A 21,993-nucleotide genomic window follows, 5' to 3' on the forward strand; every position below is an offset into this window, starting at 1 on the left:
GCAGGCTGGCCTTGTGGTTAACATTTTGCCCCGGGACTCGGGAGAGCTGTGTTTGAGTCTGAGCTCTGCCACAAATGATCTGCCCTCAGACAAGTCACTGAATCTCTCTGTGCCTCTGTCCCGCCACACATTAGGTGGGGACTGATCAGAGCTTCTCTCTCCCCCGTTTTGTCAGTCTCGATTGTTTGACTGTAAGCTCACAGGACCAGGGACTGTTTCTTTCTAGGTGTGTCTACAACACCTAGCACAAGAGGGCCCTGGTGTGATGTGGGACTGCTAGGTATTATCATAATACAAACCATCTTCACCCAGCCAAATCTACACTCCATGGCCGGGCTAACATGACGAGGTGCCAATTTAAAATATATGCAAAAGCTTTTCACTGTGTCGTATTGGCCAAGAGAGAGAGTGTAACGGAGTCCCAGCTCCTGATCTGAAACGGACTGTCACCCAGCAGGGCAGCCTGCCATCTCGGCTGTGAATATGTCCCCATGGCAGCTCCGGCTCATTCTGCTTGATGTCAAAGACAGCAAAGCAGTAATCAGTAAGGCACCAAAGTAGGAATAATTTCTCTTTGTTCCTGATAGTACCAAACGCTCACACTCGCTCTCACAAGTGCTTTCGAATCCAGTTATATTTATTATTAACAAGCAGGAGACAGGCATCCGCACAGCTTGCAGAGCCAGGATTTATTCGCCATCAGAAACTCTCCACTTAGCCCAATAATTCTAACAAACACGTACCCGGAGCAGTGAATAACATCCTTCAAATAGTCTCTGGGTTCTGCTGTTCACACCTCTGTCGCTAAAGACATGGCAGTGGTTTGTAAGTCAATAACACTGCCTGGCTTGTGGGGAGAGATGATTGTAAGGATGATTATCCCTGGACACCTCATGTCTAGACCACTGGGAGGTTCCTCACCTGTGCTCAGCTCTCAAGGCCATGGACAAACGACATCTAATGCAGCACGTGCCCCCCCCCATCTTGTGGGCACAGCAGGGCACCAAGAACATGGATGGTCTGTGCTCTGTACTCCCCACTACCAGGCATTTCATTGCCAGGGGAAGCTCTACAATGCACTAAATAGCCTGGGCCCCCAACTGTCCCTGCCCATTTAGCCCCCACCACGGCAACTGCTCTTGGAGGGGGCACTTTGGCTGCTTAATGCTAGCATGAGTCAGAAGAAGCAGGGGACTCACTCAGCAACAGTTACTCGCCCCTGGAATCCAGCCCCACCGGCCCCAGCCCAGGCACCTTCTAGGTCAGATGACAGATGCATCCAGATAAATAGAACAGTCACCAGAACTGAGTGGAAGTTGGTCTCAGCACCATGCAGCCTCAAACCTGGGACAATCTACACAGATCCCGACTCTTTAGCGGCTCCCCTTGGCAAACTGCCTTGTGTTGTGTGGGAAATGTTTGCAAGCCTTCGGGGTTGCAGTTCTTGCAGGCACTGGCCAGGGAGCTCCGTTACTGCAGAGCCAAGGGAGTGCCGATTTTGATGTGTGGAAGGAATTGGCAGTTTGTGTGTCTTGGCTCTGACTGTTCAAATGACAGGAGATCCAGGCGCTAGGGAATGTCCGGGATATCCGATTTTTAATGTAAAGGCTCGATAAGGAGAGCTCTGCCCAGCAGGAGAATCTGAACAGGCAGGGCCTGGCCTGATTTACTTTCCCTCTGAAACATTTGTGTTGCCAATTGCTCAGCTGGGAGCATGTCATGCTCATCCATCTCAGCGGGGAAATAAGGGAAAGGCGGCCATTAGGACTGATGAGGTTATGCACAATTCTGCCAGCACAGCTCCATGACTGTAAACCGGCAGAGGGGACTGCAGCTCCTGAGTACGCAGAATAGGGTGACCAGATGTTAAGGGGAAAATATTGGGACCACCGCAGGGGGGGCCGGGTTTTTTTTACACTCACCCATCCGGGAGTTCGGCGGCAATTCGGAGGAGAGCCCTTCAGTCGCGGATGGTCTTTGGTGGCATTTCGGCGGCGGGCAACAAACCTTGCCGCCAAAGACAGAAGCACCCGCCACCGAAATACCACTGAAGACCATCAGCGACTGAAGGACTCTCCGCCGAATTGCCGCCGAAGACCAGGAAACAAAATATCGGGACAAATGGTGTCCCAACCGTACTCTGGTCAGGACGCGGGACAGACTCCTCAAAATTGGGACAGTCCCGGTTTTATCGGGATATCTGGTCACCCTAAGGCAGAACTGCAGTCGGGGGTGGGGGAGAGGTCCTGAAGAACCTCAGCCTGGGGTGAAGGAGCTAGAAGCCATGGTAAATCCACCTCTTTCCCATGGCCAAAGCAAAAGACAAGTGGACAATCACTGCACTGTGACAGACGAAAACAGGACTTGCTGAGACGTGGCTAATCAGGAGAAGGAGTGAGGAGCAGCCCTCCCTGTACTCGTAACCGCATACCTCAGCTGCTTTGCAGTACAGCGGCTAAGGGAGAGTGGGACGAACACATGCTAAAAAACTATAGTGCAGCGTAGGCTTGCCATACCGATCCTGTACAAGCGTAATGCATCTAATAGCTGGGCCCCAGACAACTGAACTCTCAGGGTTGGTACGTCCAAAGTCAGCTCTACTTCTCCTGTGATGCCGGGCTGAGAGGGCTTCCCTTCTGCGCCATCTGCTCCCACTCTTGGAACAAGACAATGGACAAAGTGTATCTGGGATCGTTTTACCAGATTTGTGAGAGCATCCTGTGGTATAAATAAAAGATAAATTAGATGAGTCTGAGTTGGGGACTGAAGTAACAAAGAACAGGAATTCCCTTTCCACCTCTTGATGGGTTTTTCAGCCACATACAAGGAGTTTCTTCAAATAACTAGGAACCCGAAACTAAACTGGCCAATGGAGAAAATTGGCACCAAGTCAGTGTCACTGTTTGAGTGAACTGTCAGCTGTGTGGAGCAGGAGCTGTCAGTTACGGTGTTTGTACAATGCCTAGTGCAACAGAGACAACGAGCCAGACGAGGCGTCAGGAGGCTCCCATGAAAGAAGCAGCAAGGGGCTCTATGGTATAAAGGCACTTTGACCCACCCCTTACGATACGTGAGGGTATCAAGACAACTCTGTTACTCACCATCTGAAGTTTGATCTGAGCGCACACAGATTTCTTCTTCACAGCTGCCAAGCTGCTGGTGAAGGTCTTCCTCACACAACCAGTACGCTGCAAAGCTTGCTGGGAATTTCCCTCCAGACCTGCCACTGATCGGCAAATCAGGGGCATTTTGGACCGAGGCAGAAACAGCTTCTTCAGAGCATCTCTGTCAGAAATGAAACAGTGAAATAAACCAGCCACGGTCACAAACGGGCTGATTGATAAGATCACAGAGATGCCACAATAATGGCCCAAAGGTGAATGGAAAACCTTTTCCTTTCAACTTACTGCAAAACAGAATAAAAACCATGATTGTGCACTGGCAAGGACACCACTAAGGAAAGTGTTTGGATACTGTAGCTTCCTTACCTATGGGGAAGCTGCCACATTGCATCATCATTGTCTGAAATGCAGTATTTCCTGGAATGATGTGCCAAGAACCAGAGTTTCCTTCTGGATGTTTAACCAGGAATTGTATCCCAGCACATATGCTAGATGCAAGCACTGGGACCAGGTACTGAAAGAACAGGGTATCTCAACAGCACACTTTCCCCTCTCCTAGAAACTGAGTCTTTTCTACTCCAGGTAAAGGGAATGTGTCACAGGGCTCACATCGAACACGGCCAAGTAAGACAAACCTGGCTGTGAACAGAGAGCCCCGGGCACAGAAGCACATTATTAATCTCTGTCTCTCATCCATAGTGGCTGATGGCCATTAACTTCCTCATTGAAATGAACCCCAAATACAGTGAGCTGAAGGTGGCTTAATAGCGGGTTAAAGTTACTGCCTATGTAAAGACATGAATAACTATTTGATTATATATGTACCAGGGTGCTAGAGGAAACAATACAAATCCCAGTGGCTTTGAGACAGAAGGAATGGTGTTAGTCGTGTGATGCCTGGTGTCTGACACAGCCCTGCGTGTAGTAGCTGCTCCCAGTGCCCCCAGGAATCTGGGGCTGTTCACACTCATCCATTCTCTACATTACTGGGGACTGGTGCTGAATAGCATTAGTGTCACCTTCGAATCAATTGCCCTTGGTCAGGGGCAGCCAGGGAGACCAAGATCCATTCCTGGAAAGGATGTTTGCACTTTGAAACTGCTGTTGAAGACACTAACGACCTGAGCTCACAGTGGGGACTCAGGCTGAGACTTTCAAAGGGCCCAAAGAGAGTCAGATGCCCAAGTCCCATTGAATTTCATTGTAATGCTGAAATCCCAGCCTGGGAACTCAGTTTGGGCCAAAGACCAATGGGAGTTCTACCTGAGTGAGGACTGCAGGATCTTGAAATGTTCTGAATAATAAATATAACATATAACATATAATACTAGATCATATCATATATAATCAAAATGATGTCTAAATGAAGCATTTTGATCTTATTGAAACAAAACTTTTCAACCTCATTGAAATGAAACATTTTGATAGCTTCCCTTTGAAAATGTGGGTGAAACTGAAATGTTCCCGTGAAACATACCCATTTCATTGAATCAGCATGTTCTGATGGAAAACTTGTGGCCAGCTCTATACACAATGTCTATTCATTCTATATTGTATGTCAACCAAATTAATGGGCCCAGCTGCTGATTAATCATAGGTGTTTGATGTTATTGCAGACTATCAGTGAGTGAACCTCAAATCATTTGGCACCTGTTTCTCCAGCCTTACCCAAATGATAAGAATTTCTGCAAGACTGGGTCAACCAAATGCAATTTCTGCTGGCTTTGCAGCATTTTCATGTCTGATCCCAGCTGGACTCCAGCAACAAAATACAATAGCAATAGTGCTGACGTTACATTCTGCTTTTCATGTCTGAAGCACTTGAGAAACCCAAAGGGACCAATTCTGCACCTATTATTCACACCAAATAGCGCTTGCCTGAGTAGTCCCATTGAAGATAATGGGTACTTCTCACTCTGATTAAGGGTTGCAGAATCAGGACCTAAACTAGTGAATACTCAAAATACCCCAGGGAGCTAGGTAAGGGAGAGTATTATCAGCCCCCTTTCACGGATGGGGACACTAAAAGAGAGAAGTGAAGTGACTTGCCCATCATGATCAAAGAGGAGTGAATATCACAGCCAGGATGATAACTCAGAAACTGTTGGCTCTCCCTCCAGTGCTCAGACCACGAGATCCTGCCCCTCTCTCCCCTAAACGATGTCAGGAAAGGCAACCAAACCTTCACAAACTTCTGCCAAGTTTGGCTCTGAGTTTGGGGTGAGGTTTCAGGAAGGGAGAGAGAGCTCTTGGATGACCCAAACCAGTTTGCGCATTGCTGCTACCAACTGCTGTGATTTGCTCTGGGACTTGTGTAAATGCCTGCACGCCCTTCAGAATTCTGGTTTCTTAGTAAAAATTCACACTTGATTTGTTATGAAAACATGGAACGGTTATTCCTGATGTGACAAAAGAGGAACTGAAATCTGTTCTCTATAGCACGAAGCAGCCGTGGAGACAGGTGGTTTAACTGTGGCAGACATTCCATTAAGCTCTCCCCGACTTCAGGAAGGATTATGCAACTAGGACAATTATTTTCCTTAACTTCTCTGGGACTGAGCTAGGCTGAAGCTGCTCTCAAAACAGCCAGTGAGGACGACCTGCCAACCACTTTGGAGTAGCTTTATAAATGCTACAAGAGGTATAATTTCCACTTTATGATCCCCAGTTGGTTCAAAAATACCCATAAAAGTCTTAGGCTTAATAAAAGATGGGAGGAAAAACCACATGCAGCATTTCCTGCCTCCAGAATGGAATCGCTTTCCCCTCCGTTAACTTTGCTTTAGCCCCAGGGAAAAGTTCTACAAATTCCAGTCCCAGTTAAAACACTTTGTTTCATTAAGGACGGATGTTACCCCCAGAGCAGTTCTCACTGGCGACGTTTATTATTACTAGTGCTGCAGTGACAGAGAGCGCGCTGCGGATGTACCCTGCTTCCTAGCTCTGATTGACCTTGTCACAAGATGCCCTGCTTGAGCTATCTACTTCTCTACTGCACACTGCCCAGGACGTCTGCTCCTGATACTTACATTTTGGATTGCTGCAGGACTTGAATGGAGTTTTGGGCTGACAGGTTCAGCTTGGCTTTATTCATCCAGCCAGTGAGGTCGTAGCGAACGGGATCTTTGCCCAGTTGGTGGAAGATCTCAAACTGCAGCATCTGCTCACACTTGCGAAGGAAGCCTTCCTCTGGAATGTGGATACACCAGCAAGCAGAGGTTACTCAAGGTCAATGGGGTGAAGTCAGCAAAGCTGCACAAACAGGGGCTATTGTCCAGCTAATATGACTGGAGTTTCTATGAGCTGTGTCCACTAACACAAATCTGAGGTAGCCCAGTATAGTAAGAGACCCTGCAGCGTTAGGCTTGTGAAGGGTGGCACTGACATAACAGCTAACGCATATTGCACCTCCTTTGTGTGCCGGAAGCTGCACCTGTCCAAGAGAAGCCGGGGCAGAGACTCTGTCTGCAGGTTGTACATTCCTGTATCCCTGACCTTGGAATGGAACCTTCGTCCTGCACCCCTCCCAACTCCTGTCCCAGCAGAGTTTTAGCCAAATTAGTGAAGTGCAGTGTCATATGGATGCACATTAAATTAAAATACTCAAACAGGTACCGCACTGGCCTTTCCCATGGTGCAATTCTGCTGACTTCTGGAAAACAATAGAGCTAGAAAGCAGCTGTGAAGCCTGAAAAAACTCAGCCACCTGTGCCATTCTCCATTCCCGCATGCTGCTGCCTTTCCTTAGGGCATAGCATGCCCAGGCATAGCCCCTGCTGCCAATGTGGCCCCCACCAACCCAGCAGACAGGGAGGTGGAGATGCTCACAGCCAGGGCCGGCTCCAGGCACCAGCGCAGGAAGCGGGTGCTTGGGGCAGCACATCTGGGTCTTTGGCGGCAGTTTGGTGGCGGGTCCCTCAGTCCCTCTCGGAGGGAAGGACCGGCCGCCGAATTGCCTCTGAAAAACGAAGCGGCACGGTAGAGCTGCCGCCGAAGTGCCACCAATCGCGGCTTTTTTTTTTTTTTGTCTTTTTGACTGGGTGACTACAGATGTGCTGAACACACGGTTATCCTTTCTATACTTGACCTACCCAGAAATAATGGGGGTATTGCATCTGGAAACTGGCTTTCCTTTAGATGCACCATCACTCGGACACCAACCTTAATCGTTTCGTTTGACTCTAGTCTGCTTCAGCTCCCCTGGAAGTGAATGGCAAAGCATCCACTGATTAGAGTAAATGCACTTAGTTGGCACCGTACATCTGCTCACACAAAATTTCATCTCCAGTTCCACTGCTGAGGATTTATTCAATGATGCAAAGGTAAATACTGTACATGCGTCAAAATCTGGAACGTCCATTAAAGTCAAGCCCATCCCATCCCATGTCCACTAGAGAGCACCAGGAATGCCACTGCAGCCTGGCAAGCCGGCTGGTCAGCAGGGATGGAGAAATTGTTGGTTCCCATGTATGGATGAGACGTTAGGCCAGGCAGTACAGTATTAAGAAGTTATATGTTGAGTCCAAAATGTTGTCTCAGCAGTTGCACAGGCTTTTAGGGCCACTTTGTCAGAGAATAGGACTGGTGATCCCACAAAAATGCACGTGCACCCACAAAACCTAACATAAAGAGGTGCCTGCTTCTACTGACTGATGTGTGTGTTGCGAGCTCAGTGGGTCAATGTGCTTTTTAGTGGCTCCCCCTTTACACCCTCCTTTGTAAATATGGACCTTTGGTTAATAGTTGCTATTCATCGTATTCAGGAGCTGCAAAGGCAGAAAGCTAAGGTTTGATCAAGTGCAGCGAGAGGCCCGTGAAGAGGTTACAGCACCAACTGGAGACATGCTAGAATGATTGCGCAGTCAGAGACTCCGAGGCCTCTGTTCCTCTCCGTGCCCTTTCACGGGGTAGTTTCAAGGATTCGTTCTGACACCAACTGCCCAAAGATCTGGCAGAAAGCTGAGAGGACGGGGGAAGGGGATCCACTGAACCAGAGTGCCTGCCCCGGCTCAGCGACGGGCTTTCCCCAGATAAAATGCTGGGAGTCACATTTGCTCGCAGTAGCCAACAGAGTCAGACCCAGGCTGAGCCCGGCCCTTTGCTGCCAAGGAACAATCACCACCCCTGGTCCCCAAGCAGAGTGCAGCCCACTGAGGCATTTGATTTGCCAGATGATTTCTGAACCTTTCCAAGCCCAGGGGAGGTGCCAACGGAGGGGCAGCGCCCATTGCCTCTGCAGATTTTACAAGCAGAGCCCCCTTGTTCCTTACCCTCACTCTCTGTGCCCTTCTTGGCAAAGTACGAGCACAGGCGGTTGAGCACCTCGCTGTCGCTGGAGCCTGGAATCAGAACCTCTTCATCCAGAATCCAGAGCAAGCCCTTGGGCTCTTCCGCCTGGCCTCCAGGCGGCACCTGCAGCTGGTAAAATGATACAACCCATCAGAACATCTCCCACGTGGAGTGAGGAGGGCAGGGGAGGCAAGCGGAGATGCGAGCTCAGCTGGCCCTGTTAAATGAGGCATTACATTACCCTCTAGTGATGGCTCTTCGGTCACTTATGTAAAATGAGTTCGGATTATGTACCCATATCCCCAAAAACTCAGCAGGCACTAATGAGCCTCTGCTCAGCCTGTTTGCTGTCTCAGGCCAACACCTGACTGGACCATAGAGACTGAGGTCCTGTGCAGTTTGATGACGCTGTCCATCCAGGTGAAGGCTGAGGAGCATGGACCGGGTAGTGTGTGTGGGGACGCAGGCACTGCTGCCGCCCACGCTGTATGTGCTTTAGGGGCAACCAGATACTTCCTTCTCTGTAGCTGTTATATGGGCCCTTCACTAGCACTAGGCCATAGCTTAAAAAAAGCAGCAGCAGGGAACATACCGTGAAACGTTAAGAACCTAACTGCAGCCTTTGCTCCAACCCCCCTCACCCAGTCACTATTCCGTTCCTGTCACCCCAATGTCAGCGCACCTCATGTTAGCGCATTGCCTCAGGAAATCCTTTGTCCACTGCAAAAGGGAGACTAATCCTCGTGAAATGCAAGATCCATAACCAGCAGCATTCCCAGCACTTATTCCCTTCCCCGCTAGCGTGGAGATGGACCGAGAGCAACCAGCTGTTGCTACTGCTTCCCGGCCATGTTACCTGTGAGGAGTTCTGATCGATGACAGACACCGTGGCCATCGGAGAAAGCTCTGGCAGATCAAAAGGCACCTCAACATTTTCCTGGAAAACATTAGTGAGAAGTTTGCTTTATTGGGAAGCTGACATTTGAAATCCAAGAGGAAATAAACTTGCAAGAAGAAAAACTGTGTCTGCTCCTTCTCCCCCCTTGCTGAGTGACAGCCTGAAGTTGGCTGATCAAAGCTCCTGTATCAGAAATCTTTGAACTGACTGCACTGGCAAAGCCTCAGCTGACATCACTGGGTAATCCTGTCACGGTGAGGCTGCTCACAAGGCTTCTGCAGTGGTTTGGGTGAATGGCAGAGAAGTTGCATAAATCATGGATGTGATAATAAAGGAGGACTTAACGAGGAAGCATCTTGAAAACAATCAATTATTTAATTTTCAGCTTGCAGGATTTTTATTGTTTTTATTCAGTTTTCCTCTCGAGCTGAGAATTCTAAGTCAACAACCCCATGTTACCAGGCGCCTGTTTCTACAGCTGTTAACTTTCTCAGCCTCACTGCCCCACATAGACACGAGCCCGCCATTCGTTACTGACAGCGTCTTCTTTGTGCTACATCACTGGATTGTGCCGCTCCCTAAAGGGGATTTCAGCACTTCTGAAAAACATCATTTTACACACATGCTTTGGCTTTGTGCAGCTAATGTAACCATTTCACGCTCAGGGCAGCGGTGAGTTAAGTGGCTCCTGGCCCCAGCAGCAGATGAATCAGATGTTTTCAGCAGAATTCAGTTTTAATGTCTTTCCATGCGAAGTGAGTGAGGCAGCTGACTGCGGTTTCAGATATGGGACCTGCTCCCACACATTGAGATGGAACCAGTTCAAATGCGGGGTCCCAGATTTAAATGGAGACTAAAAACACAGGCTGATATCAAGACAAATTGTGCCTGAGTATTGTGAGTGAGGCAAGTAACATCAATATTAAAATGCAGATTAATTTTTGACTTGCTGCAATTGTTTGCGGATTTTATATCAACTTGTTTCCTAGATAATTGAACATTTTCTTTTCTTTTCTCTACCTGGCACACAGGGGTACAAAGAGAAGTGCTCAGCTATGTCACTAGCAGGGCCTCCTCAAGCCACCTCCAATGTGACAAAGCTACTCATAGGGAAGTCCAAGCCAGTGATGAAATCTAATGGGATTTCTATTGGGACCACAAGGAGGTGATGGGGAAGGAGAACCACACAAACAAGGTGGGAAGGGTACATTGCTTAAGACTTCAATCTCCATTCAGATTTTGCGATACTTTTAGCAGTATTTCTCTCATTAAAAGCCAGTGTTTAAAAAGTCATGGACACTCTGGCTGATATGCAGCAAATGGAACAGCAGTTGAGATCCTAGAGGGGATCAGAGCAGGGGTCTCACCTCCCTGTACCTCTCCAGCTCAGACATGAACGTTCTCTTGTAGAACAGTGCCTGCAGCTGCTCATGCACATAGTTGTGACAAAGTTCTTCAAAAGTAGCTGCTCGCTCCTTCTTCTGGTGTCGAGGGTTGTGGAAACCAGGGGTGTCCACCACCATGATGGAAGCCATGGAGAGGTGACTGGATGAAAAAGACCTGAGAAAACACAGTAAAAATAGTGTGGAAGCTTTAGACAAGAACATATTTGAGTCCTATTTGGTTAACTGAAATTATTTCCTTCCCCAAATGTAAATATTCTTTCCTCCTGTAACTATCATTCCAGGAGGCACTTTTAATCATTACATCCTACGACCCTAAGCAATAATAACACCACATTTAATATCTCAACAATGCCTAATTGGTTGGCATATGTTTGTGTCTTTAAAACAGAGTGCTAATAATCAAATAGCTACTGATATTTTCCTGTCCTTTAGAATTTGAACTTTATCCAAGTCCTCCTTGTTATATTTATTACTGGTGACTGCTTCCAGCCTAGAACAGAAGATCTGGCATAGCTTGTTCCTGACCTGGACTAATAAACTTTTCACGGAGGATGGGATGAGACGACTTTTCTTAGGCACCATACCTGAAATATGGAATCCTCAGACCTAAGTTGTCTTAACTTTGGGTGGCAGAACTGGTCCTAAAGATGGTTAATTGAACCACATTGACTATGTTAATGGCAGTTTTAAGTTCCAAAGTATCGACTGTAGGAAAATAAAGAGTGTGATATTGCTACTGTGGAAGAATGCTGGGGAAATGATTGAGGAAATGTATAACCGCAAACACGGAGCGCAGCCAGTATGTTCTGAGGGAAAGAGATACTGTAGGTCGCTGGGAGATAAACCATCTTTCCAACAACTTCTTCCAAGTTTTGTTTCCATCCATGCCAAATACTTCAGATAAAAATAACTGTGGGAACATGACCTGGAGAAAGCTCTGTGGTTTTTTCAAATATCTATTTCTGAAAAGGTTGAGTTACTCTGCTCTCCTTCAGATGAATTGTTTTATGTCGTTTCCCATCTCCTCCTCCTGTGGCATGATACAACACGATTTGTAGAGCTGCACATTCTGCACATGGGTGAGATGTAAAAGCATGTACTTCAGTCAGATGGCAAATGCCAACTGAAGAAAATTGCTGAAAATAATTGGAGGAAAAAATGCTAGGCATTAGCATCCCGAAATCTCCCTGAAAAATACAAGTTTGCAGGAAGAAACAAAAGTATTTTTAGAATTCACTTAAAGAATTTCCTATCCACACCTTCCCCTAGCACCACTGACATGTCCTGTGATTCTGAAGTTGTAGTACAAGTTGAAAGTGATTTAAATTCATGGTACCTCATCAACTCAGTGAGAGTCAGCAACATTTTTTTGACTGCATTGAAACATATGTTTTGCTCTGTGACATATTGTATCATTGTTGGAATGGCTTAAAAGGCTTTGATGGGCTGGCTTGAAAAATAAAAACAAGTGAAACAAAGATGGTGTTAAAGGGAACGGAGGAATACAAGACACATTCTCTGAGCTAATGCTTCATTATTCAGGATTTTAGACAGCCAGCAGCATTTTGCTCTTCCATGAGATCTCAGAGAATCATCTTTGGACAGGCTGAAATAAATCAGAAGCAACAATCTGGAGTATTTCCAGTCACAGGATTGAATCTAGATTCTCATTTGACAACTTGAGCTGTAAATCAGAATGAAAAACAAAGAGACTTCCATGGCCTGACTCTTTTCTCTATTGTCTTGACTTGAGTTGGCCTTGATTTACACCAGGATAAGAAAGACAGGAACCAGTTCCCAGGATTCCTTCTTTTATAGCAGCTGCAGCATCGCTGCTGAGAAGCAAGTGGGAGATGTTGGGATGGTGCAGTTGGGGTTTCCAGGCCAGAAGGCAGCATTATAACTCTTAGAAGCACCAGAAAGAGGCTGATTAAATGTCCAGTAATCATCAGCCACTTTTGGAGTTTGGATACAAACTCTATAATTCTTAAGAGCTAGCTCACAGCTCATAGACAAGCTTTTCATTAGAGAATGAATCCTACCAAGCTATCTGTATGGCTCAATCTTTGATTCCACAACCAGTTTATTACTTTGTACATACTGGTAACCTTGATTTCAATCCTGCAAAGTCACAACAATTATTAATACGTAAACAAGCCAGTTCTCAACACCGCAGTGCTCCAGTGACTGTGTGGTTTACAGGGAAATAAGGCGAGTGGAACTAATGAGGGGAACAGGCCCATCTGACTGTGGGGAATACTTCAGCTCAGCAGAAAATGTGCTAATTGGATATTCCAGTCTCCGAGATGCACACTGGATATAAGAAACAGAACTGAATGTGTTTTTGTCATAGAAAAAACAAATCTGATTACCATCCTCTGGCTACCAAAATCCACATAAACATGACCATCAAAGAGAAGATTTCACATCCCCGGGATTAGGAAGGTTTGGAAGGCTTTGAACTAAAGGTAGGTCTGAGTATGGGTAAACTGGTAAAATCTTAACTTTAATTTCATGGCACTTGTAAAATACTGAGTTCCGTAAGCCGTGGTTTGTGATATTGACAACTTGCACTTTCAGGTTTAATAAAATGAAATATTTTAAAATAGCAAGGATGCAATGTAGCCGAAAAAGGGCAAACAATCTACAACGTGGGACTCATAAGGGGGCATCTGGAGGCAACTCAAGAGCCTGAAGTCAACGCTGGTTTCCGGTAGTACTAGGAAGAGGAGTTCTTTCCACTCAGGGGCGGCTCCGGGCCCCAGGCACGCCTGCGGGAGGTCCACCGGAGCCGCGGGACCGGCAACCAGCAGAGCGCCCCCTGCGGCATGCCGCTGTGCTTGGGGCGGCGGAATGGCTAGAGCCGCCCCTGTTTCCACTTAGGCTCATAAAGAATGCTTTGGAAAAGCAAGAAAAATCATGAAACTTCTCAGACTGACTCTGTGAAACTAGTAAGTGCAAGTAAGTTGACAAGACAAGAGAGGTAGCACAGAAGTAGCACAATAGCTAACAAAGCAGAGTCCTGGGCCGTGACGGGGCACCCGCCAACCACCACAATGCAAAATACAAATAATAAGAAGTGAGTGCTAGGCTGATCAGCACAACTGGGAGCCTGGGGAGCAGAGGAAAGAACTCAAGAGACCCAAAGAGTCCAAATAAGAATCAGAGAAACCTCTGAATGTTTGGGGCACTTGCCTAACCTAGCAAAACATCCCTTCTACTCACTGTCTGGCACAGCCCATGACCCTGCAGCTTGCTATCTGCTAAGGGCCACACGAGATCTGTGTCGGATTTTTCACAGTTGAGACCAGATCTGCCAAAGCACTCGGCTCCCGGCACCTCCCAGTGTGACACTTATGGCCAGACTTTCCAGCGCACTGAGCTCTTGGGAAAATCCGACTCCAATTCTGGGGGCTGAGTCCTGCTGAAAATTCTGGACTCGGGGTGGGATTTTTGAAAACACTAACATGACCGAGGAGAAAGAGTTCCAATGACTTTTAGTAGGACTTATGCTCCTAGGAGGAGCCGGGCGGATCCCTTTGCATGAGGGAGTGCGCCCGCCATTAGTTACCAGGGCTCGCAATGCAGGGGTGATTTTAGACGCCCAGCTGCTGTTGGATGATCACAGCCCAGCAATAATTCAGACACTTTACTGTGTGCGTCTGGTCCAGAGGTTGGCACCTATCCTGTTGGAGGAGAGCCTGGCCAAAGCGGTGCTCAGCACAAGCCTTTCAGCTGGATGCCTCATGCTACAAAGAGAATGGGCTGCCAGCCCTGCCTTCTCGGTCGGGGCCCCAGGACGCTGGGATTTGTCCCCCCTTGTCCCAGAGCCTTGGTGACCTGCCGAGCAGGCCAGAGGGGCCATCTGAGGACGGTTGAGAGTCAGGCCCTGGACTGATGGGAGGGGGTGGAAAGGAGCTATTTATAGCTGGCTGGCTGAGCGGTGCTGATTCCAGCCTGAATGTTTGTCCTGTAATGTGGCTGGGGTATGGGGTTGTAATGCTAGTTAAGTGCTGTGATGCCCAGGTACCAGCTTTTATCATTTAAATCCAGACAAATAGATACAAAAATGACGAAGTCGCATGGTTATTTTTGAAAATCCGACCCAAGATATAGAGCATCCTGCACGCAAAGGAACCAAAAACGTCCGTGAGCAAGTAGCTGCTGCATTGTGCTCCAGGAGCCTTTCCACCTGCTTCTTCTTCGCCGGGCGGCCAAACACATCCCGGCTGGTGATGAGCAGAACAATCTACTGAGCATGCTGTAGTTTCCTTTAAGAAGTTCACTCTTTGACTTTCTGATGACTTTCTTCTGCTACAGAAATATTCTTCAGATAACCTTTCTGCAGCAACCAGGGGCTACATACCACGTGCATCTCTTCAGAGTGCATTCGGTGAAGATTTCTCTTTATTAATGTCAGGGATGGGGAACATAAGGGACAAACATAAAGGACATGAATCATTTCTATATATTTATACATTGTTTATCACAGCCTTCCGCTCTCTACAAGCCCAGGAGAGATTTATTTGTTTGTTCTCTTAATTGCCTGGCTTAGGAACACTCAATACCTGTTGATCAGAGAGACAACAGCAGCAAACAGTTCTTCATAGAGACCTGCAGCCATCCCCTCCACACATTCCACCCCCGTCATCTTGGGCCCTAGAGGATACAAGGAGAAAAGAAGACAGCAGAGCAAGACACTGAATGATTTATTTTCAATTCTTTTTGATCTTCCATAGACAGACTTGATAATAACTCCATCACCTGCTCCCTTTAGAGTATAATTTGCACCAATCCTAATTCCTATGTTCAAGGCAATATATAAATCCATTTACATGAGGAATAAATATTTGCATGAGCTGCCCTGAACTGCTCCAATGTCTCTTACCTGATTTATATCTTGTAATAAATGCTTTACAATATAGGGACTGATCTCACAAACTCTTACTCACACAAGTATATCCTACCAGAGTGCACTCCAGTCAGTTAGGACTACTCAGATGAGTACGGGCTGGTTCTTAATCTGCATGAAATCAGACAGACAGACAGACACATACACACACACACACACTCTAAACCTGCCTTCCTGAATTAGCTCCATTCATTCTTCCGTTCATTCCAGTTATGCACTGGTTCATTAATGCTGTCAGACCATATATTTGAACTTGCTCTTCACTGAGCTAGCCCTGTAAATGCCATACAGCATGTTACCCAAATTTTCTCTAGAAAGACACAGGCATTTGCAACGAATTTGCAGTGCTGCTTCATGCAGGAGCACGATGAAAAGAGGCTCCCTTTACATACTGACTTTTTTTTTTGATAGCTCTTAAAACATTTTACATTCTTCCTTTAACCCTGGAACCTGAGCTGGTTGCTAGGAAACAAATAGCCTCCTAGCACCTTTCTCAAATGTGACAGTCCTTTCCATGGCAGATGTCAGAGTCTGAGAACCCTGAACACTGGCTGCAAACACACAAAGGGGAAAAACAACTTTCAAAAGGAAAATATCACCAAAAGAAGGGACAAAAATAAAATGGACACATTGAAATCAGAGGGATGCTGGCTGTGAATTACACTCAGTGCCCAGATGTCAGCAGGGAGTAAAACATTCTTGGCTTCTCAGCCAAATAATTTCCACTTGCTACTTAAAAATACTTGACATTTACAATTCAAATAACTATTTGTTAAGACTGATGCTCCCCTCCTCCTCTGCTGCTTTTCAGCCTCCTTGCAGGAAATAGTTGGCAAGTGCATGTTCAATAGTTTCCCTGTTGGTTTCAGCACAATGCAAAATTGTTACAAAAATACACACATGTGAGTGACAAAGGAAATGACAAAGGTCTGGCAGCTTGCTGGTCTTGGGAAAGGCATCAGCCTGTTTTGGAGTGTCACTGCCTCTTCTGAGGGCTCATTTGCCTGTTCTGTTCAGGTAGTGATGTTTCTTTTTGTGGCATACAAAGAAAAGTGCGAATGACATGTCGATCATGCAGATGGCAAGGACATAGCCTAGTCCTAGGGATTCGAATGACTTTGGAGATGTTCAACACATCTGATAATGCAGATGGCGGAACAAATATCATCTAGCTCACCCTAATTTACAGGAGGAGAGGAGTTGTGTGTGCCCATGCTAGCCGTGCTCCAGCAGGATCTCGCTTGCAAAATGGAGCAGGGTCTCATTGGAACAGGGTCTCTCTGACAAATGTGTCTTCGCTTTGCAAGTAGATTGATTTTTAGACCATGTTACTTGACTTTCCTTGTAGTAGGATTGTAGGATTAATTATCTTAAGATGCTCTGAAGAAGTGACATGTATGATCAGTATTATAAATTGGGGACAGTTACATTAATTATCTTTAAAAAAAATCTTTACCATAACTCTGTTTCAAGGATCACAGCACTGGTGAGAGATGGGTGACGTATATCTCTGGAGAACACGCCGCAAATACTCTAACTATTCCTTGGTCAAGTCAAGAACAATACACATCAATGATACTTAAAGGAAAGGGTGGAAAAGTCTGATACCAGCATTTCGTTCCTCGTCTTTGCTCAGCCGACTCGTTCCAGATGTGACCTGTTCTATTATCTGTTTCAGATGGTGCTTGAAGACCGCTGTGGTGAGCTCCTCAAAATCACAGCCCAGTACATCTGCAGCATTGTTCGCCCACTCAAATTTCATGAATTGCTTCCTGCCAACTGACAAGAGAGGAGAAAAGAAAATAGAATCACACAAAACAAGCCAGAAGATCACAAACAGCTGCATCTGACCACCTTCCATTCCCAACCCATGTCTACCCATAGGTACAGAAAGCAAACCCATCGTTTACCATGGAAAGGGTGGAATGGCATGGAAGAACATCCTGGGTCATCCTCCTGGTGAGACCTATTTACTCTTTCCCCACCAAGCAAAGAAGGATTTCACCCTTCCCTGAATACATAAATTGTTCCTCACATGCAACTTTCAACCCCCCCACTGCCTTCACTGACCTCAGAATAAGATGGACACGGTCACATGCTAAGGGAAGGTTCTGGAAAGAATTCATCCAGATGAAAACAGGCAAAAAAAATCAAAACAAATAGCGACCTTCTGACCTGAATGTTTTCTGGGCATGGAATGAGAGCCTGCCTATCTCACATTCATGTTTTGAGGTACATTATGGTGATAAATGCTCAGGTAAAGGCTATAAATAAATGTTCTTGTTTTCACCTTGAAACTGTGGTTGCCATTAATAATTTTACCTTTTGCCTAATTGCCATTATCTTGTTATTCCCTGCACCTGGTGGAGAGAACACTACAAATACCACAGAAACATTAATTACTTACAAATAACAATGGTAAAGATTTTAGCAGTGACCAAGTAACAAAAGAAATGGGGCAGATGGTCGTACATATAACAGTGGCACACTAAACAAAGATAGGGAAAAATCTGCAAATGCAAGGTCATGTGATCTGGAAATGATTTTTTCGATAGAAAGTACTTTAAAATAAATTGCTGTTCAGGTGTAATATGGCAGAGCTAATTAGTTACAACATGATGGAACCCATTCATAAAGAACACAGAGTAGAATAAAACTGATTGCTATAATTAGGTTTAATTTCACCTCCACAGAGTGCTTTATATTTTAAAACCTGTATTTATAGTTGGAGCTGCAGCAAACCTACGCATATTTTAAATGCTGGAAAGAAGCACCACCTCCAGACTATGGCACTTCCTGCAGTTTTCCCTGTAGCCTCACGTCTAGTGGAGACACCGCTCTTTGATCTAACCCCCAGTGCTCACAGAGGGGCATGTGTGCCAGCTGCAAAGGGCGGCACCATTCAGTCTGGGAAGAATCACTGCTTGTGCGTTTGTGTTTTAAAAGGATTAAGTAGGTCTCTGCACTGGGGGCAAATGTGGAGCTTGAAAAGGCTTGGGAGAGTGGGAGGAAAGGGAATTGGAAAGAAGCAAAGTGTCCCAGAGCCTTTCTCAGGAGCCTTCCTCAGCTCAGCACAGCAGATAGGAATGCTAAAGAAAAGCAGGTATCAGAGGGGTAGTCATGTTAGTCTGGATCTGTAAAAAGCAACAAAGAATCCGGTGGCACCTTACAGATTAACAGAGGTATTGGAGCATAAGCTTTTGTGGGTGAATGCCCACTTTGTCGGATGCAGCTGCACCCTCAAAAGCTTATGCTCCAATACGTCTGTTAGTCTATAAGGTGCCACAGGACTCTTTGTTGCTTTTTACAGAAAAGCAGGCTGCTTGTTATTCATATGTACGTGTCAGTGCTCAAGTTACCATTCCAGCTCAGTGGCAAGGACCTGAGCTCCGGGAGCACTGAGCTCTGCCATGGAGACTAGGGAGGAACACGGCACTGGAATCAGCTAGAGAAGATACTATAGCAAGCCAGTGGCAACCTGTCACTATACCACACATTGTAGCTGCTTGGAATGTCACAGAGACAGCCGGTGTTAGACTCAGGCCTCCGTCCACCAGCCCAGGCCCTGTTACCTTTGAGTTACTGAAGAAGTTCCTTTATAATATCTGTATAGAATCTATGACACACAGCTGAGCAAGTCTAACTCTGTCCGGTAGAGGACAGTTGTGCATTTACCTTATACCTTTACATTTTGGCTATGCCAAATTCCTCCCTGGAGAAAGTCCAAGGAGAAACCAATAGAATTATACCAGGGAGGAACTGGGCCAGTTTTTTAAAAAACTATTAGATCAGTTTCTTCAGCAAGGATTGAGCAGGATCCAACGGCTGGGAGAGGCAAAGAGGACCAAGCTACCATGGCATCATGATCCAATGCCAGGGTAGTGGCTGGCATCACCTAACGTGGCCATCAGCCAGGCACATTCTATAACATCAGTAAAGCAATCTCTGCCAAGGATCATGGGCTCAAGCAAATCCAGTGAATAGCTCAGTCACCTAGCTACAATGAATTGCCAGGGTCATAGTCTGCACTCAGTTGCTCTGATGTAACTCAGAAGTCATTCCACTGATTTCAGTAGAGTTACTCTGGATTTACATCAGCATAACTAACTGGGAGAAGACTTTGAGCCAAAGTTGGTTATTAATTACAAGCTCATTTAAATGGCTTTAATTACTTAAAGCTTATTCAAAGATTGTTATGAGCACTGAAGCTTATTAAAGAAAAATGGTCACATCTTACAAAAAATAAAACCCAAGTTCCAGCTTCTCGGATGGCACTGAAAGCCGAGTCCCGCTGAGGATGTGACAAACATCTCTCAGAAGGTAAAGCAAGATGACCAGGTGAACAGGGCCCAAGAAGGCCCCCAAGCATCACTTCCAATGACACGATGCTAGCGTTCCTGGGGAGAAGAGCCCTCAGCATTGATAATAAGCAAAATGTGTTTCCTGCTAACTGCAGCCTTGACAGGGAGGTCTGGGAGAACTGAGCAAAAGGTGCTCTGACTCAGTGGGGTTTGTCTATTGCAACCCAGCCAGCTCCAGTTACAAGGCTGGTTTAACACACACACACACACACACACACACACACACACACACACACACACACACAGAATAGGACTGCAGTTGTAAAAATAACAGGGGTGGGTGTGGTTCTGAATTCTGTTTTCCAGATAATTCAAGAGAAATCTGAACAATGGAAGTAGGATACTGGCTGGAAACCAAAGACCTTCTCCTATTTAAACTATGCCAGTCAGACGCAGATCAGCAAAACTGACAAAAATCCAAGTCAGACATTTTAAGCATCTTTTTCATCTATTTTGTAACATTTTTAATTTCAAGGGTTAATATTTCATTTTCCAGCCTCCGGCCTTTTTAAAAAAATATTTCAGCAATATGGGTCTCTGCTCTGAAAAGGTCTTGGAGATACACGCAGCCAGAACAATAGGAAATCTGACCCAGCCTTTGACTATTTTTGAAGTGCTGAGCACAGGTGCCCACAAACAGAGTTTTTGGCTAGCCGTTCTTCAAACTCCTCTTTGGCTTTTCTTATTACATTTTTACACTTTATTTGGCAGTGTTTATGCTCCTTTCTATTTACCTCACTAGGATTTGACTTCCACTTTTTAAAGGAAGTCTTTTTATCTCTCACTGCTTCTCTTACATGGTTGTTAAGCCACGGTGGCTAGGATTGCACTCCCATTGCGGAGTAACACCAATGGGTCTATGTGCCAACCGAGAAGTTAAATAGTCCTCCTTATAACCAGCCTCTCCAAGCAACCCCCATCCCCTCTCAGTAATAATCCCACACTCCCATTTAGCTGCCAAGCATCTTGTCTTGGGTTTGCCCATCTTGTCTCTCTTTGATCTGTCCCTGCCCCAGAGAGCTTACAATATGAATATATGCAGAATATTGTCTATATTTAGAGCCCTATATCCATTAATTTTACCTCTGAAAGCGATAACAATAATAAATAAATAAATAAAATATTAAATAGTATAGCATTTTTCCTTAATCATTTGAAAATTTCCATTGGCATTAATGGAAGTTTGGGTTGTGTAAGGATTGCAGGATTTGGTCCTTAGTTAATGGCGCATTGTAATTACACACTTCTAGATGTACGTGATTTCTCCAACTGGTGATGCTCCTAATGGCTTTTTCAGATGGTTCACACTTTTCTTAATTTAAAACCACTAATTTTCAAACCTAGCAAAGCCATCGTTTACCTTCAGCACAGCTAGCTGCACACTACAGCCTCAATCCTGCAAAGACTTAGGCATGTCCTTTTTGTACTATGAATGGTCCCATTGATTTCAAGGAATCATAGAACAGAACCACAGAATCATAGAAACGTAGGGCTGAAGAGCCTCAAGGGGTCATCTGTTCCATCGCCCTGCTTAAGCATACCATATAGACAGCAACTCAACAATACGTGTGCAGTTGGCTCAAACCTTCCAAAGAGATTCTGCTTTTGGGCAGAGACTAAGCAAGGAAAATGTCAAGCCCAAAGGAAATTATTTTCTGAAAGTTCAGAGTGAGTGAAGACAGGGGGGTTGAATTGCAATTGTAACGATCTAGTAGTTGCTGCTAGCAAAGGCTAAAATAGCATTTTCTTGCATAGTTTAAGAGCTTCAGAAGACTGAACTAACAGATGTGTTTATGGAAGCTGATGAGCTCACGATCTATCCCTTCAATTTCAGGATTATTTTATTCAAGCTCAACAATGATTGCAGTCCCCACAGCCCTGGAGGGCATAGTGCTGTAGTCTCCCACAGCAAATAAAGCTGCCATATATTTTCAATGACAATTATTTATATGCAACAACAGTGATTCCATCTTAATGATTAAAATCCATAAGGAGGCAAAATGCA

General features: G+C 45.7%; 1 protein-coding gene across 4 annotated transcripts in view; it reads right to left on the bottom strand.

Annotated features, from left to right (window-relative positions):
- Positions 1-21,993, bottom strand: part of MYO18B (myosin XVIIIB) — a 186,517-nt gene that overhangs the window by 105,730 nt on the left and 58,794 nt on the right. For 3 of the 4 annotated variants that reach the window (XM_039505043.1, XM_039505045.1, XM_039505042.1), the window contains 8 exons: positions 17,236-17,406; positions 15,284-15,374; positions 10,677-10,869; positions 9,268-9,348; positions 8,393-8,540; positions 6,152-6,311; positions 3,102-3,285; positions 2,517-2,718 (listed from right to left, as the gene is read on the bottom strand). In XM_039505043.1, coding sequence (XP_039360977.1) covers positions 2,517-2,718; positions 3,102-3,285; positions 6,152-6,311; positions 8,393-8,540; positions 9,268-9,348; positions 10,677-10,869; positions 15,284-15,374; positions 17,236-17,406 — 1,230 coding nt within the window. The remainder of the gene's footprint in view (positions 1-2,516; positions 2,719-3,101; positions 3,286-6,151; positions 6,312-8,392; positions 8,541-9,267; positions 9,349-10,676; positions 10,870-15,283; positions 15,375-17,235; positions 17,407-21,993) is intronic. The other variant, XM_039505044.1, reaches the window with a different exon arrangement.

Source organism: Mauremys reevesii, linkage group 18, assembly GCF_016161935.1.
Source record: "Mauremys reevesii isolate NIE-2019 linkage group 18, ASM1616193v1, whole genome shotgun sequence".
NCBI lineage: Eukaryota > Metazoa > Chordata > Testudines > Geoemydidae > Mauremys > Mauremys reevesii.